The sequence below is a fragment of the Labrus mixtus genome, chromosome 2 (assembly GCF_963584025.1).
Source record: "Labrus mixtus chromosome 2, fLabMix1.1, whole genome shotgun sequence".
In the NCBI taxonomy this organism is placed as follows: domain Eukaryota; kingdom Metazoa; phylum Chordata; class Actinopteri; order Labriformes; family Labridae; genus Labrus; species Labrus mixtus.
Genome location: NC_083613.1, coordinates 21,290,492 through 21,305,121, shown reverse-complemented (window position 1 = coordinate 21,305,121; position 14,630 = coordinate 21,290,492). Strand labels below are relative to the sequence as shown.

Here is a 14,630-nt window from a genome sequence, read left to right as displayed (position 1 = left end):
AATTTTCTGATATTTTTACTATATGTATATATACATACATATATATAATAATAATAATAATAATAATATAATAATAATAATATAATAATAATCATAATAATAATAATATAATATAATAACAATAATAATAATATAATATAATATAATATAATAATTTTAATAATAATAATAATAATAATAATAATAATAATAATAAATATTATCAAAAGTATCTGTTAAAATATTAAATGAGCCAATTTTAGTCATTATACACAAACTGCAATACGCACATTTGAACAGCAGGGGGAGATCGCATCTGATGACAAGAGAGAGGGCCCACAGGAGATCTGCTCCACTTTTTCCGGGGTTCGTAAAGCAGGTCTAGTGTGCCTGAGCAGAGCTAAGGTTCACAGATGAAGAATTGGTAGATAATCTATGCAACATTTGCATTAAGAGAAGGCGCACAACCTTTTTAAATAAACGTACAGTACGGCGAGCGACCGAGGATTTGCGAACTACTCACAGCCCCACTGTTCACGGCTAAATAGTTAGCCACGGCCACAGAGAGGTAACGTTAACTTAAAGTTTTCATCATCGCCATTCTCGTAGGGCGTTGTGTTGAATATCTGGTGGAATTATAAAATTATGTTAACCATTTTGTTTGCGGTTCCAATTCGTTTCTGCTCTATCTACTGTTTAGCTTCGTTAGCTTTAGCAAACAACACGTCAACAAGTGGACAGTTTATTACAATTGACTGGGTGGCAAAACCACGTCAGGATTACTGAATCTTTGCCTCCCAATACACGATTCATCCTCAGCGGAACCATGCAGTTTAACAATAACATTAACATGTGTCGATACTCGCATTTTAAAATGTAATATCGGGTTTTAGACATCCTTGCTTGTCACGTGATTAAAGCTGCAACAGGTAAATGTACCAAACCGGTGTGTTGTGTTGAAAAGAGAAAAATAGCTTTACCAGCTAAGCCTACATTTGTTTATCTATATTAAACAAGACAATTACATTTTAATGTATTATGACACGTGATATTTTCTAATTATCAATATTCATCTATAAATTATTTTTAATTTATTTAGACCTTTATTCGTAATAATGCCTTTTGAATTGTCTTGTTTTCTTCAATATTAGCAAGGGCATGTCTAATGTCCAGCCAGAATAAAATAAAATAAAAAGTCACATCATGGTGGGTTGTGAGGGTTACAAGCAGTAGCTGGATATTCTTTCAACCAGGCACAATCTGGCTCATTCAGGTCATTTCATACCTTCCTATCTGTCTGTTTCCAGGTATGTCTGAAGTTAGTCTTGAGGCTGACTCGGGGAAGACCTCAGCCGAGGACCCTCGGGTGGATTATAAGGAGGCTGAAAAAGCAGAGGAGGGTTTGAAGTTGGAAATAAAACAGGAGATTTTAGACGACAGTAGTAGCGGAGAAGATAACAGAGATGAAGCGCTGTACGACGTTGATATTGACAGTCCTGAAGAATGTGCAGAAGACAGTGGCAGGGATGTGGAGGAGCAGGATGAGGGAGTTCAAATTGAGAGTGAGGTGACATGCAGGGATGGTGATGCTACACGCGTGCGAGACAGTGTAGAAAGTGGGGAACGGGAGACAAATCATCAGGTTGAAAGAGCTGAAACACCAGAGGAGAGCGGAGAATCTCCCACTGAAACAAAGGTGAAGTTTGACATTAATGTGGACAATCAGCCTCCTATACGCGCTTCCTTGCTGGATTGCTATTTCAAACTTTTTTGCTGTGATGGTGGTGGTCTCTTTCCTATGCTATAATTATATTGAATTTAGTTGTAAAGCTCTCTGTCTGAGGTAATCAACTACATGAACTTATTCTGCTAAGTGATGTGTTGGTTTTTCTTTCCCAAGTGTTCATTGTTAGCCGGCTTCATTCTGCTCTGCTGGAGGTTTTAAAGATGTAACGCTGGTGTAGCTGTTGCTTTTTGTTGATGGCGCATTCACTGGATTTCTTTCTTTTACTTGCTCTATTAGGTGCTCCATGTAATTATGGATGATCGGGTCTTCATATCTTCCCTTTGCTCTGTGTTCATGCTGGCTTTCGACTCAGTGATTTCTGGGACGGATTGATCTTTTCTGTATATTTTCTGTGCAATAAGTGTGTTTATATAATGTGAAAGTCAGTAATCAGCCCACATTTTTCAAGTTTTCTACATTTTTGCCTTTGATTTGACACGGACCCTGTGTGTGTAAGTCAACATGTACATGATGTCTAAATGTTTTGAAGTTGAACTCTTTTCCAGGCTGTCAGTCACATGGCTGGATAAGTGAGACAGGTTTGGACTGCACTTTCTCAGGCGAGCAGTCCCACATTTCTGGTGTTGCTGGAATGTGTGACTCCCCAGGCTGTTGATTCATGTTCTGTGTCAGGCAAAGAGCCAGCGCTGCACACTCAATTGCAAGAATTGTGAATCATTATTTTCTCTCTTACGTTCTTCATTTAATAATCCTAAAATTCAGAATGGTTGATCCAGGTCTTTACTTTAAGACATTTTTTTGCTGTTTTAAACCTTGCATTTTGCAACGTGGATGTGTCACGTTCCGCCAGAGTTTGAAAGGCAAGACATGATTCTTTCCTTTTCAGCTGACACAGCCAATCGGACAATTAGCTCATTGTTGTTATGCCGTCCTCCTACGTCATGTCAGCTCGTATCCAGGATACTGGACTATAGGGAGCAGCACACTATGGCGTGCCATACCTTGCCCCTTCTTATGCCTGATTAATTTGCAGCCACTTTGCTTCTCTCTGTGCTCCAGCAGCTGTCTCTATTAGCAGAGTGTGGCCGCAGGTGGTGGGTTGGGTCATTTTGGCTCACAGAACCCTGATCATCTCTGGATCTGAAGCTGAATCAGGCCCACTATAGGTTTGCAACTATAGAAGATACGAGATGCATTGATAGTTATGCTTCAACTGCAAACAAACAAATCAACACAGAAACAGAAACACAGCACAGAGCTAGTCAGTACATTTAGCTAGAAACAGGTTTTGTTTTTTCAACCAGACAGCCTGTTAAAACTTGATATAAGCGTGAACAGTAACACAAAATTGTGTCTTATCTGCTGAAGCTGGTTGGACAAGTAGTGCTTGTCTGTGTTGCTTGCCTGCATGCCGGGCTCATATGGCGATTAAGTATTTATGTGGCTGTCACAGTAGAGTCTTTCTTACACATTAGCCTACATGAAATCATTTAACCACTCTGCTTTGGTCGTTTTCATGTGTTTACATCTGATTTGGCATATCAGAAATCTTAAAATGAACACACCGTCTCCTCTCCATTTGAATTTCTTCTTCTGGAACAGTTTTAAAACCTAAATAACACACGAGCAGTCTCAGATGACACACTGTCAACAAAGAACAATACTGTATCTCGATAAAAATCCCAATTAGACTCCAGTGAAACTTTTTTTCATGACGCTATCATCAGATCTTTGTTTTTAATATTATTTCATTATTATTATTATTTCCATTTATAGGCCAAGCAAGACTTGATATTTTATTCTCACTGTTACTTATTTCAGAAGGTGAAAACCTCAGATTTAAATCTTAACATATTTATGTTTATGTATCTCACGTTCTTCTATTAACAAGGATAATTCAACACATGGCGGTCTGTAAAGACAAAATAGTAGGTTAAGATAAAAATTTCATCTCAAAGCTTAAATCTTAATTTGACATTTGTTTGGAATATTTGAAGGTTACCCACCCTTTTTTTTTTTTTCGACAGTGAAACAAAAAGTCTGTTAGTCTGTTAAGACTAGACCCAGATCCTGTTTCCAGGTGATCTGGCAGCTGTTTGCATTATTAAGAGACTGGTCAAGCTCCACATGTTGGTAAAGGATCAAATTCAAAGATACAAATTCAGACATATTGATTTCTACATATTCTGAATTGTACACCCTTCTGCAAGGCGTGCCACTGATCATCATTGACCAGCTTTACACTGTAAAGCCTCATAAAGCTAACGAGTGAAGCTTTATAGTGCTTAGGTTATAGTCCTAGTTCACAAGTCCAATGTGATTAGGTCACGGAAGTTGGACTAAAAAAAGCACAAATGTATGATCAGCCTGCAACTACAGGCTGCCACGTTACTATAGTCTGAACAAAAGTGTTGTCTCCACCCTGTGGCTGCCTGCTAAGAGCCAACACATGAATGTGCAGCAACTGCAAACTAAGCCAAGCCAACATATCAGTGTCATTTTAATCCTCTGAGACGATTAAGAGAACACGATTGATTTGTGTTCATGCATATTAGAACAGGTCTGTCCACATGGTTGTTATTTTCACCAGAGGCTGGGGGAAATCTTGTTCCATATGTGTTTCTGCATCACAGGGGTAGACAACAAAACAACCAGTTACAAACCAGAAACACGAGGTTGAATGTAGTCTGAAATGAATGGATGTCACTGAAAACCATGTTTTTAGTTGCCAGGAAACAAACCTGATATTGTCTCGCCCAGACATTTCTATGGAAGAAAGCAGGAGGGGTGTCACTATAACAGAAATGTAAACTTTGATGTGATTCTAGCACAACTAAAAAGATACTAATGCCAACAAAACAAAAAAAGTCCTATGGTTATCTATATTAAGACTTTTCTTGAAACTCCTGCACAGTCAACACATTGTTGATTTATATGTGCAATATAAACGGTGTCACATCCACTTCCCTATTCCTGTTTGTAAAAGACATAAGCATCATTTCTGCATATTTATCAGATGCCAAAAGAGCATGAGCAACATCAGTTTGCTAACCTGTGAATTTGAATAGCTCCCTCTCTTTCTGCTGTGGTACTTCTAGATGGTGTCGATCATTAAAAATATCGACGGTTCTTTTAAGATGTGGTTTTGAAAATGATCAAAACATAAAAAGTTCTGAAAGCCTTAAAATTATTTCTGTCCTGAAAGACGGCTTGATGCTCTTGGTAAAAACTATCTGTGATGCCTGTTTTTTTAGCACTTCACTAGAAAAAGTGTTGTAAAATAGGGGTGTGATGAAAGTTGATGTCAATTGTTGCTTAAGATCTTCAGCGTCTTTCCTGGTTAATGTCGTAACTTCAACCACTTGGAATGGAATGATCTAGAATTAATGAAAGAAATCTTTGAAAAACGATGGACTGAACAAAATAGAGCATATGTAAAAAAAGAAAGAAACATATTTCAGTGTTAAATGATGGAATTGTGTTCATTGGATCATGTTTAACTTAAACATATTTATACAGAAAAGTTATTATCAACAGTATTGAAATCTGGCCATGCCCAATATCTTTTATTCTGGCCACAAGATGGCAGCCAACAACTGCGGTGCCTCACTAGTGGAACCTGCATCCTCGTTTCTGTTGAACTTGAAGCTTTTAAGAATGACTTTCTTCATTTCTCTCCTCCACCCTAAAGGAGAGCACCATGGCTGAGGAGCCCAGTAGAAGCTCAGCCGCAGAGATCCCAGTCACCAGCAACGGAGACCTGGATCAGAGCCCTGAGACGGTCTTTCAGAGGGTAAGGGCTTGTGAAAGAACAAGACACTGTAATGTCCTTGTAGTGGCTCAACATATTTTATTGATTGATGATTCTTCAGGCAAACAGCATCACATTAAGGATTAGCAATGACAACATTAAAAGCTAAATTTAGAAACATGACGGATAAAAGCAATAAAAAGAACAGTGACATAACGACTATAAACTAAAATGTGTGTTATAATATATTAATGAAGAAATAAAAGATGGGCAGCAGCAGGTTTATAGTGCAAATATGACATCTTTTCTAGAAAAGCATCTTGTGAAACTTCATCATCGTCTCAGACAAAGTGTGTCTACTGGTTCTGTACATTAAACCTGGAAGAGGATTCAAAGTCCTTTCATTAAATCTGCTGATTTTCTCAACAGAACTCTCCTTTGTTCTGACTATTTTATCTCTCTTATTGATGCAGAAATGACATCTTTCATTGAATTGGCTAAACAAAAAAAATAACACTAGTCTCTAAGGCTTATTGATAAAAAAAAAAAAAAAAGGTTTAAAAAAATGTTTGTGTGTGTATTATTTCAGCAGACATTCAAATCATTTTTTTTTTAATCTAAAATATGATGGAAAGTATTAGGCCATAGCTAAAATGTTCTTCTGTAGTTTTGACCAACAGTACAAACTAAGTCTGGGTGATAAAATGATAATTATCGAGATATAATTAATAACATATACGGTAATTGATATTGTTTCTCTCAATATAAATATACCAAACGTTTGATAGATTTAAACTTATAATATTCCAGAAGACGTGAGGCTAAAACTGGCAACGCCAAAAACATTTTCCACCATTTGAAACAATATGACCCGTTAGAACACAGAGAGCAGCTTAGTGTGGATCCTCAGCAAGCAGCGGCCCAGCAGCAAACTGTCATCTCAGCGTTTCTCCCAGCACTGTGCTTATGATTGGGATATGTTCCTCTGTTCAAGTAGCGTTTGTCATGTTCTGAAAATAAGAATAATTAAACCACGATACACTACCTGGTTTCTTCAACTTTCACTCAGCAGGTAAAATAAGCCTTAATTAAAAATAAATAATGATGATTTATCGATATCGACTGATTCACATTTTTGTTGTGATAACGTTTTTTGTCATATAACCCAGCCCTAGTACAAATGTTAGGATTGAGGGGATTATATGGACCATTTTTATTCAGTTTCGGCTGTTTTAACAGAAGAGAATTGGAATGTAAAGGCTCTGTATTCATAGGTTATTGATTCAGTGCCTGATAATGAAACATACTAGTAAAAACCAGATTCATGCTGAGCATAACGTTCATATAAAAAAAAAAAGTTCTTTCAATTATGTTTTTCTTAAAAGTTGGTCTAAATCTATAATTTCCAGTCTTTTCTTTCAAGTATTACTTTTTGGCTGCAAAGTTACAAACACACATACAACAAAAATATGTATGTATATGCATGTTTAAGAGGCACCACTTAGACTTTTGATATAAAATCTGTTTGACTTTCCCTGTAGGACTCTTACCCCAGTGGACCTGTGGCCCTGAACCTCTCAGAGTCCTGTGTCATCTCCAGTAACTTCACTTCAACAGCAGAGGGCATCATTGAATCAGGACCATACAGAGGTAAAACCTTCACACCCAACTTTAACTGTGCTACTCTTGTTTCAGTTTTTTTTTCTTCTCTGCTCTTCATTCATCCGAGTTTTGTGACAAAGCAGCTTTATCAGAAACGAAGGCCTCGTTGTCAACGTGTTGCATTTTGTGACTGCTCTGCAGCCTTCTGTATTTAAACAGACTTTCTATGATTCACAGTGACCTGTTTTATTTGTAATCTCTGAAATTTGAAAGGCACTGATTTGAATGTGTAAAGGTGGACATCCAATTGAATTTAAATGAGTTTCCTTTGATGTCCATGTTGTAACCCTCCTTTCCTTTTCATCATCATTCCCTTATTGTAAATGCAAATATAAATCTACCCGTGGAGGACTGAGATGTGTCACCGGCTTACCACATTGTTGCCATGGCTACTTTCCACGTTGTTTACTCTGGTTTAGTCACACACTCATCCACTGAGCCACTCTGTGAAAAAAACAAATAAAAACAAACAAAGAAATCAGCGTCCATGAGAAACTTTCCCTTAAACGTATGTTGGCTGAGATGGTGACAATCTAATGAATCCAACTGTAACTGTGAATATCTCCCAGGGTCAGCAAGCCTGCCCACATCTCCCGTGGCATCTGTAGCTCCCAGCTTGGCTGTTGCTAGCCGCCTGGCACGCTCTTCCAGCGATAGTCAGGCTGAGAAAGGTACCAGCAGTGAAGGAGTATGAAACAGATGACACTGAATCAGTCTCTTCTTTCACACTGAAATAACCGCAGTCTGTGGTGCCTGTCTTGTTTGTCATCAGTCTGATACCTTGCTCCTTGTTCCTACAGGCTCTCCTGCATTCAGAATCAAACCTTCCTTCTTCTCCTTTCTTGCCTTTAGCCACTCTGAACTTTTACCTTTAAATAAGTCTGGGCCGCTTTAAGAAGATTTCTGCTTTGATGCTACTAATGACAAGTGTTTGCAAAATCCTTAGAGTCGTTTTCCTAAGATCTAGATCTAAAGATTTCTAGATGTGATGCAACCTCTTGATTCCTAAATCAACCATCTGCTTGGATGGGGAAAAAAAATCTGCTTGCACATTTAATCTCAGTGGGTTTTCCTGCTTATTACCTTTTGTCTTTGCAAAAGTTGTCACCCCCTAGTGTCTTTCTATGGAGCCCAAAACTGGCACATGTATTAAAAGCTTGTCAAACACAAACATAGCTGACTATATCAATACACTGGGTTATAGTTGACTTATTAGTTACAGTTTAAGAAAGAATAACCAATATATAATATAATACTTTGCCTCCAATGTCCAGGCAGTTGGAGGGGAAAAAAGTTAAGTCTTTTATACATGTTAACACCTTCAGGCGAAAAAAGACCTGAAACTAAAAACATGGGTCGCAAAACATGACCACCAGTCTGTCAGCGCAAGTAAGCTAGCTCACTAAATCTATCATTATTTATTAAACTACAGCAGTCAACTGATATTTGTACTCCTATAGTTACTGCAGTGTGTTACTGTTTTGGCATTACTGCGTAAAGTATCAAAAAAAAAAGTTTAATTGAAACACTTTGTTAGCCAGCTAATGGTTTTAGCAAGCTATTTTTTTTGCTAATTTTTAAGCTAAATATTAAAAGCTAATTTTTTAGCTTGCTCACTTTGTTAGCTTTTCCGTAGGGCTAGTTTAGTTTGTTTAAAATAACAAGAGACATTACGTAGCCTTATTTGAATGATAACACCATGAAGTCTGTGATTTATTTTCCATCCTACAACCTGATTACATTTGAAGAATAAATGTATTTTAAAAGGAAGCATTAGAATGCGAGCTATGTTAGCTTTAGCTTTCCACCAAAAGCATGACGTTTAACATTTTCTTTTTGACCTACTATTTCATGGTTAAACTAAAAAAAAACAATATTATTTAGTATTCAGCTATTCCTTTGACTCGTCTTATAACCTTTGAGGCTTTGTCAGTTTTGAGGCTCGATATTCTTCCGTATTCCCCCTCCTGCACTTCACATAACTTTTAGCAACAAAAGGAGTTGTAAGTCGTGACTAATCATTTCTATGTTTTTATCTAAATAGAAAAAATTCAAGATGTCATTAGAATGTAGTATGTGGTCTGTATTAATGTAAACTTGACAATCCCTTCACACTGTTTGATAATCATAACATTTCAGTCGTACCACCTTGAATTTTTTACCCCAGCTCTCTAACCTGCAGTCTAATAACATAACCACTCATTAAATGAAATTACTTTTGATTGTTCAGGCGCAGGAGCAGTGGTCCTGTCAGATGACTTAAAGAGTCCAGCCATGGAGAAACTGGATCTTGTGAGAAAGTGGAGCATCAACACATATAAAGTAATCATCTGTGTCTTAATTTTCAAAGTCCTTCCTCTACCTCCCCTCTTCTTTCTGTATTTTTTCCACCTTTTGTCCTCAATGTGTTATCCTCTGTTTGCAAAAAAAAGTTCACTATACCTCAAACTAACTTGCACATATTGTTGCTTGTTTTCTTGCTTTAGACACCCTGTCCATGTGATTGTCTCTTTACAGTCAACATTTTTTTCTCTCTTGGAGGAGTATTTTCAACCAACCAGTCATTCCTGATGTTTCAAATTGGTCTAAAGCTCTCATCAGTATGTATGTGTGATCATTAGCATGCTGTCCTCCGCAGTGCACGAGGCAGATCCTGTCAGAGAAGCTGGGCCGGGGCTCGAGGACTGTGGACATGGACCTGGAGGCTCAAATCGAAGTCCTCCGTGACAACAAGAGAAAGTACCAGCATGTAATCAAGCTGGCTCAGACACTGGCCAGTCAGCTTTCTCAGATGATGCAGACACAAAGGCAGCTGGGCGACGCCTTTGCTGACCTCAGCCTCAAGTCCCCAGAACTCCATGTGAGTCCATATATCATTCAGATATACTTTTTATGTTCCCAAATAATCTTTTTTTATTATTAGATGGCAGTTTAGTGTCACTGTTTATAGATGTGCAATTATCAGCATCGTACAATTTTACATGCTTTAAAGTGAGCAGTTTAAATGGCAGTAAAGAGACAATTTAAGCCTTCCAGGAGGTCCTAAATCACTTCCTGAGTACTCTAATAGTGTTGTAGGATTTATCAATGATGGTTAACGTTTCAAATACTAAATTCATTTTATGAAGTTCAAATCACAGCATACACTTCAGTAGTTTTACGTCACAGAAACATCTATGTATTTGATCAGCTATACATTCATAATTACTGTTTAATCGTGATTATCAAACAATCTTATCTCTGTTCTTCAGGAGGAGTTTAGCTACAATGCTGACACCCAAAAGCTTTTGTCCAAAAATGGAGAGACACTGCTGGGTGCAATAACCTTTTTTATCGCCAGTGTTAACACTCTTGTGGACAAAACGATTGAGGACACCATGCTTAACATCAAACAGTATGAATTTGCCAGGTAGGTTATACATGACAATATGTGGGTTCCACCGTTCTTGTCTTTGAAAATGTAAGGACTGGGCCATCGTCAGAAGTCTCTCTGGTGATGAATAAAACTTGTGGCATTTTGTTGAACGAAAGAAAATGTAAAGTTTGAAGTTACATTTTAGAAGTTAGATTTTTTTAAATTCAGAAACTAACAAAATTGACTTTTTCTTCAAATCAAGAATGCTCCGCATTCAGATTCAAGAAGATATATAAATGAGCCTGTGTCCTGTATTAAAATATCGCACAGCATATGTATGTATAAGTTAAGTTTTCCTTTAAATCAAACAAGTTAAGCCTCTTGTCAGTTTTACCCATGAGGTCTTAAGTTTATGAATGTTTTTCTTCATTCATAAAAAAAAATTGCAAAGCCAACCAGTCGAAAGAAATTACTTGTTACTTCTTGATTTTTTTTTTTATATCTGTAACCCTATCTACACACGTATAACATGTCTCTGACATTCTTTCATTTGCGTCACACACTTCTAGAGTTGAGTATGATGCGTACCGTACAGATTTAGAGGAGTTGAATCTGGGGCCACGTGATGCCACCACCATGCCCAAGATAGAACAGTCCCAGCAGCAGTTCCAGATCCACCGGGAGAAGTACGAGAGGATGCGAACCGACGTCTCTGTCAAGCTGAAGTTCTTGGAAGAGAACAAGGTCAGCAAGACACTAATTCTGCTCTTCATAATGGCTGTTAAATTCACGTGTGCTCATCATGTTTTTGTTTCTCTGTGTATGCAAACAGGTGAAGGTATTGCACAACCAGCTCATCCTGTTCCACAATGCCATCGCTGCGTACTACGCTGGAAACCAACAGCAGCTGGAACAGACACTCAAGCAGTTCCACATCAAGTTGAAAATGCCAGGTGGGGACAGTCCATCGTGGCTAGAAGAGCACTAATCACTCATTTATGAAGCCACAGTGGCTCAGTTTGACAGGAAATGTCAAATTCTACAAAAACTACAGGAACTCCCCTCCTTCCTCCTTTCTTCAGCTCTACTGTCAATGCCTTTCAAACTTTCAGAACTGTAAGTCTTATGACTCATGCAAAACATCCCACAATCTGTTTTGCTCTTGATGTTAAATAATCCTTTTCATATTGCAGTTATTTGAAAATGTAGGAAATGCACTTTTATATTGTTTGACACATCAGTAAAACAGGAGTTGCTGCAGTAAACTCATTTGGAAACTGTAAAATGGCCTTTTGTACTCAAGCAAATGAATGTTGTCAATCTCCCCATGTCAGCTCTGTAAGGGCATCCACAGGATCAAAACGACTACCATTATTTGCATTACTTTTTATCAGCCCTACTCAAACAAAGATGAATGCTTTATAGATTTAAATCTGGACACTTGAGAAGACTCTCAATGATTTAATGATTTGACTTTAAAACTATCCTGATATACTGATCACAACAGCAGGCTTCAAGCTTCTTGATCATGCAAATGCAAAGCTAATTGACTCTGATTGAAGTGGTAGTCGACATATTGGGAAATCACTTAATTGCTGTCTTGCTGAGTGTTGGATAAGAAGATCAACACCACTTTCATATTTGTATATTAAATATAATGATTCAGCTGCCAGCTGTTTTTTTTGGAGCATAGCTTAGCATTAAGACTGGAAACAAGGATTAAAAACAAGCCTGGCTCAGTCTTAAGGTAAAAAAAAAAGGTCCTGTTTACCTCAGTAAAGTTTAAAAAGAATAAAGTTGAGGGTTTATGGCAGGTTTTTTTTCACAGCTTAGGATAGAGCCAGGCTAGCAGCTTCCTACTGATTCCTGTTATTATGCTAAGCTAGGCTAACCAGCTGCAATCTCTAAATTCACATTTAATGTACTGATATAAGAGTTATAGCAATCTTCTCATCCAACTCTGGAGGGAGAAAAAGAGTATTACCCAAAATGCCAAACTGTATATTTAAAACTGATATTCAAATGGAAGAGAAAGTGGCTTTTCAAAACAAATCATGAATATTGTGATATGATTATGCCACTTTTATTTGACATCATCCTCTTTTTTTTTTTAGCATTTGCCTATTTCTGTCTCAATTCAGGCACATGACTGAATAGGTCAAAATGTTGTTTTTTTTCCAGAGAAAATGAAGGACCAGCCTTATGTGACTTAATGTGCCTTGGATTCTTGAATTGTTCCTCTCCCCTTCTGTGCTGATAGACCTAGTCTTTATATTATATTGTTATTAAACAGGCGCTCTCATTACCAGTTTTTAGGGACCAACTCTCTTCTTAAAGGAAGAGAAAGGACCAAACATACACACATGCACACACAGACTTGGACTAAGGATGTACATAAACATAGAGCCTATTCAACTTTACATCCTAATACACTCCACATTACACAAAATAAACGCTCCGTTAAAAACAAGTGCACCAGTAACTTCACAAAGTTCTCATGTATTTTTTGGACTTGCTCTTCTCAAAGATATTTATCCATATTGCACATACTACCATTTATGCATTTGAGACTAATTACAAAAAAAATCATGTATGATATGTAAGTTGAAAAACCAAAATGCAATTAACTTGAAAAACTTTTTAGCAAATTTGAAAGACCCGCATCCTTTGCCTGAGCTGCTAACGGTTTCTTTCATTGGACTATATAAAAGTATATTTTTCTCAGAGGACACATATTGTATGCTGGTTTTGATAACCTGCTGTGTCATCCTCACTTTGTACTATGATAGCAGTTTGAGGGAGTTCATCTTTTACAACAATCTACTGTTTCCCTAAAATAGATGGATATATATTTGTAATTTTCTCTATTTTACCTCGAGTATGTAGTCAGTGACCAATGCTGCAGTTTGGCTTTTTTTTATTCCCTCGAGACCTCCAGAATGATGTGCTAGTGGATCTCTACCTTTTTAATAATGAAACATTTACAACAAATGTTGAGTTAAGAAAGTATTCTGAATGTCGTGTAACTTCTTTGGGAAAATAAAAGATTATTTTGAGCATCTTCAGAGGTTTTTTGACTGTTTTTGTGCTGCAACTTTCCAATGAAGACATATATGGCAAGGAAAAGCTTTTTAGTCAGTCTGTATAACATAGGGTTAAATTAAATACGGGCAATATGGGGCCAAGATAAGCTTTGACATCCCATGTGAGAAAATATAGTTCAATTAAACCTGTTCTTGTATAAACCTGTGAATCTATGTATTGACAGTGGTGGTTAATATTCCGTTGACATATGGATCCGAATCGACTCGTGTTGACACAAGTCCTCAGGTGCTTTTATATTTACCTTTAGGTGTTCATAATCACAAACCCACCACACCCACAGGTACAGCCTTCATTTGACAGGATCTGGATAATCCTTTGAAAAGCCGTGAGGATGTTGATTGCTGCCTCAGTGTTGTCTTTTATCTCTGTGGCTCTTCAGAGCAGTGTGTTAAGCAAATAGAATTACTTGAACCATACTTACAGTGGCATTTGAAGTGTTTTCAAAATAATGAGGGCCCATGAAGATTTTACAAAAATAAGTGGGAAAAAAAGTAAGATGCATTCCTACTACACAAGGTTATGTTAAAGTTGACACATTTTAGAAGATTTTGAAATCTGAATACAGAAAAATATAAAGGCAGAGGTAAAAACAATTTCCTGAATAATAGAAAAATGTAAGGTGCTGGTATTTTTAAAACAGTGTTGATAGAACTATAGCCTACTTAAATCAAATATTATAAACATAGTGTTTATTTAGGACTATTCTGTTACAAGTTTAACAAATAAGTTTCCCTGGCATAAAATCAAAATGTTAAAGAAAGTACAAATAGCCAAATGTGTTATTATTAGTTAAATGTACTTTGGTCTTGTGACTTTTTTTTTTTATCACAACTCAAACCTTATAAAAAAATATACCTGTTACACAAGGCCACCTGAGCCTGTATCACTGGAAACTGTTATTGCTGATTGTCCGCAAGGCACGCTGCAAGTAGCGCGCGCAGGGTGCACGCGAGCGCGCCTGTTCCACCTGGCCCAATCACGAACGAGGAAGCTCACAACACTAGTGCCGCCTGCTGCTGCTAAATGCATCT

At 37.3% G+C, this 14,630-nt stretch overlaps 1 protein-coding gene across 4 annotated transcripts; it reads left to right on the top strand.

The window, feature by feature from the left end:
- The first annotated feature begins 291 nt into the window (after positions 1 to 291).
- On the top strand, positions 292 to 13,559 carry arfip1 (ADP-ribosylation factor interacting protein 1 (arfaptin 1)). 4 transcript variants are annotated; one of them, XM_061056111.1, is made up of 10 exons: positions 292 to 547; positions 1,287 to 1,675; positions 5,418 to 5,519; positions 7,019 to 7,127; positions 7,709 to 7,810; positions 9,370 to 9,461; positions 9,778 to 9,999; positions 10,391 to 10,548; positions 11,064 to 11,238; positions 11,327 to 13,559. In XM_061056111.1, the coding sequence occupies exons 2-10, from the start codon at positions 1,289 to 1,291 to the stop codon at positions 11,480 to 11,482; spliced, it is 1,503 nt and encodes a 500-aa protein (XP_060912094.1). In that variant the 5' UTR covers positions 292 to 547; positions 1,287 to 1,288; the 3' UTR covers positions 11,483 to 13,559. The 4 variants fall into 4 exon arrangements, with proteins under 4 accessions (XP_060912094.1, XP_060912120.1, XP_060912111.1 ...); XM_061056119.1 differs by lacking the exon at positions 292 to 547 and adding an exon at positions 888 to 908; XM_061056137.1 differs by lacking the exon at positions 1,287 to 1,675 and having other exon boundaries at positions 293 to 547.
- Positions 13,560 to 14,630: the final 1,071 nt, after the last annotated feature.

Coding starts and splice junctions, on each gene's coding strand:
- arfip1 (XM_061056111.1), top strand. CDS start 1,289: ATGTCTGAAGTTAGTCTTGAGGCTGACTCGGGGAAGACCTCAGCCGAG. Junction 10,549..11,063: donor AAACAGTATGAATTTGCCAG/GTAGGTTATACA, acceptor ACACACTTCTAG/AGTTGAGTATGATGCGTACC. Junction 11,239..11,326: donor AGTTCTTGGAAGAGAACAAG/GTCAGCAAGACA, acceptor GTATGCAAACAG/GTGAAGGTATTGCACAACCA.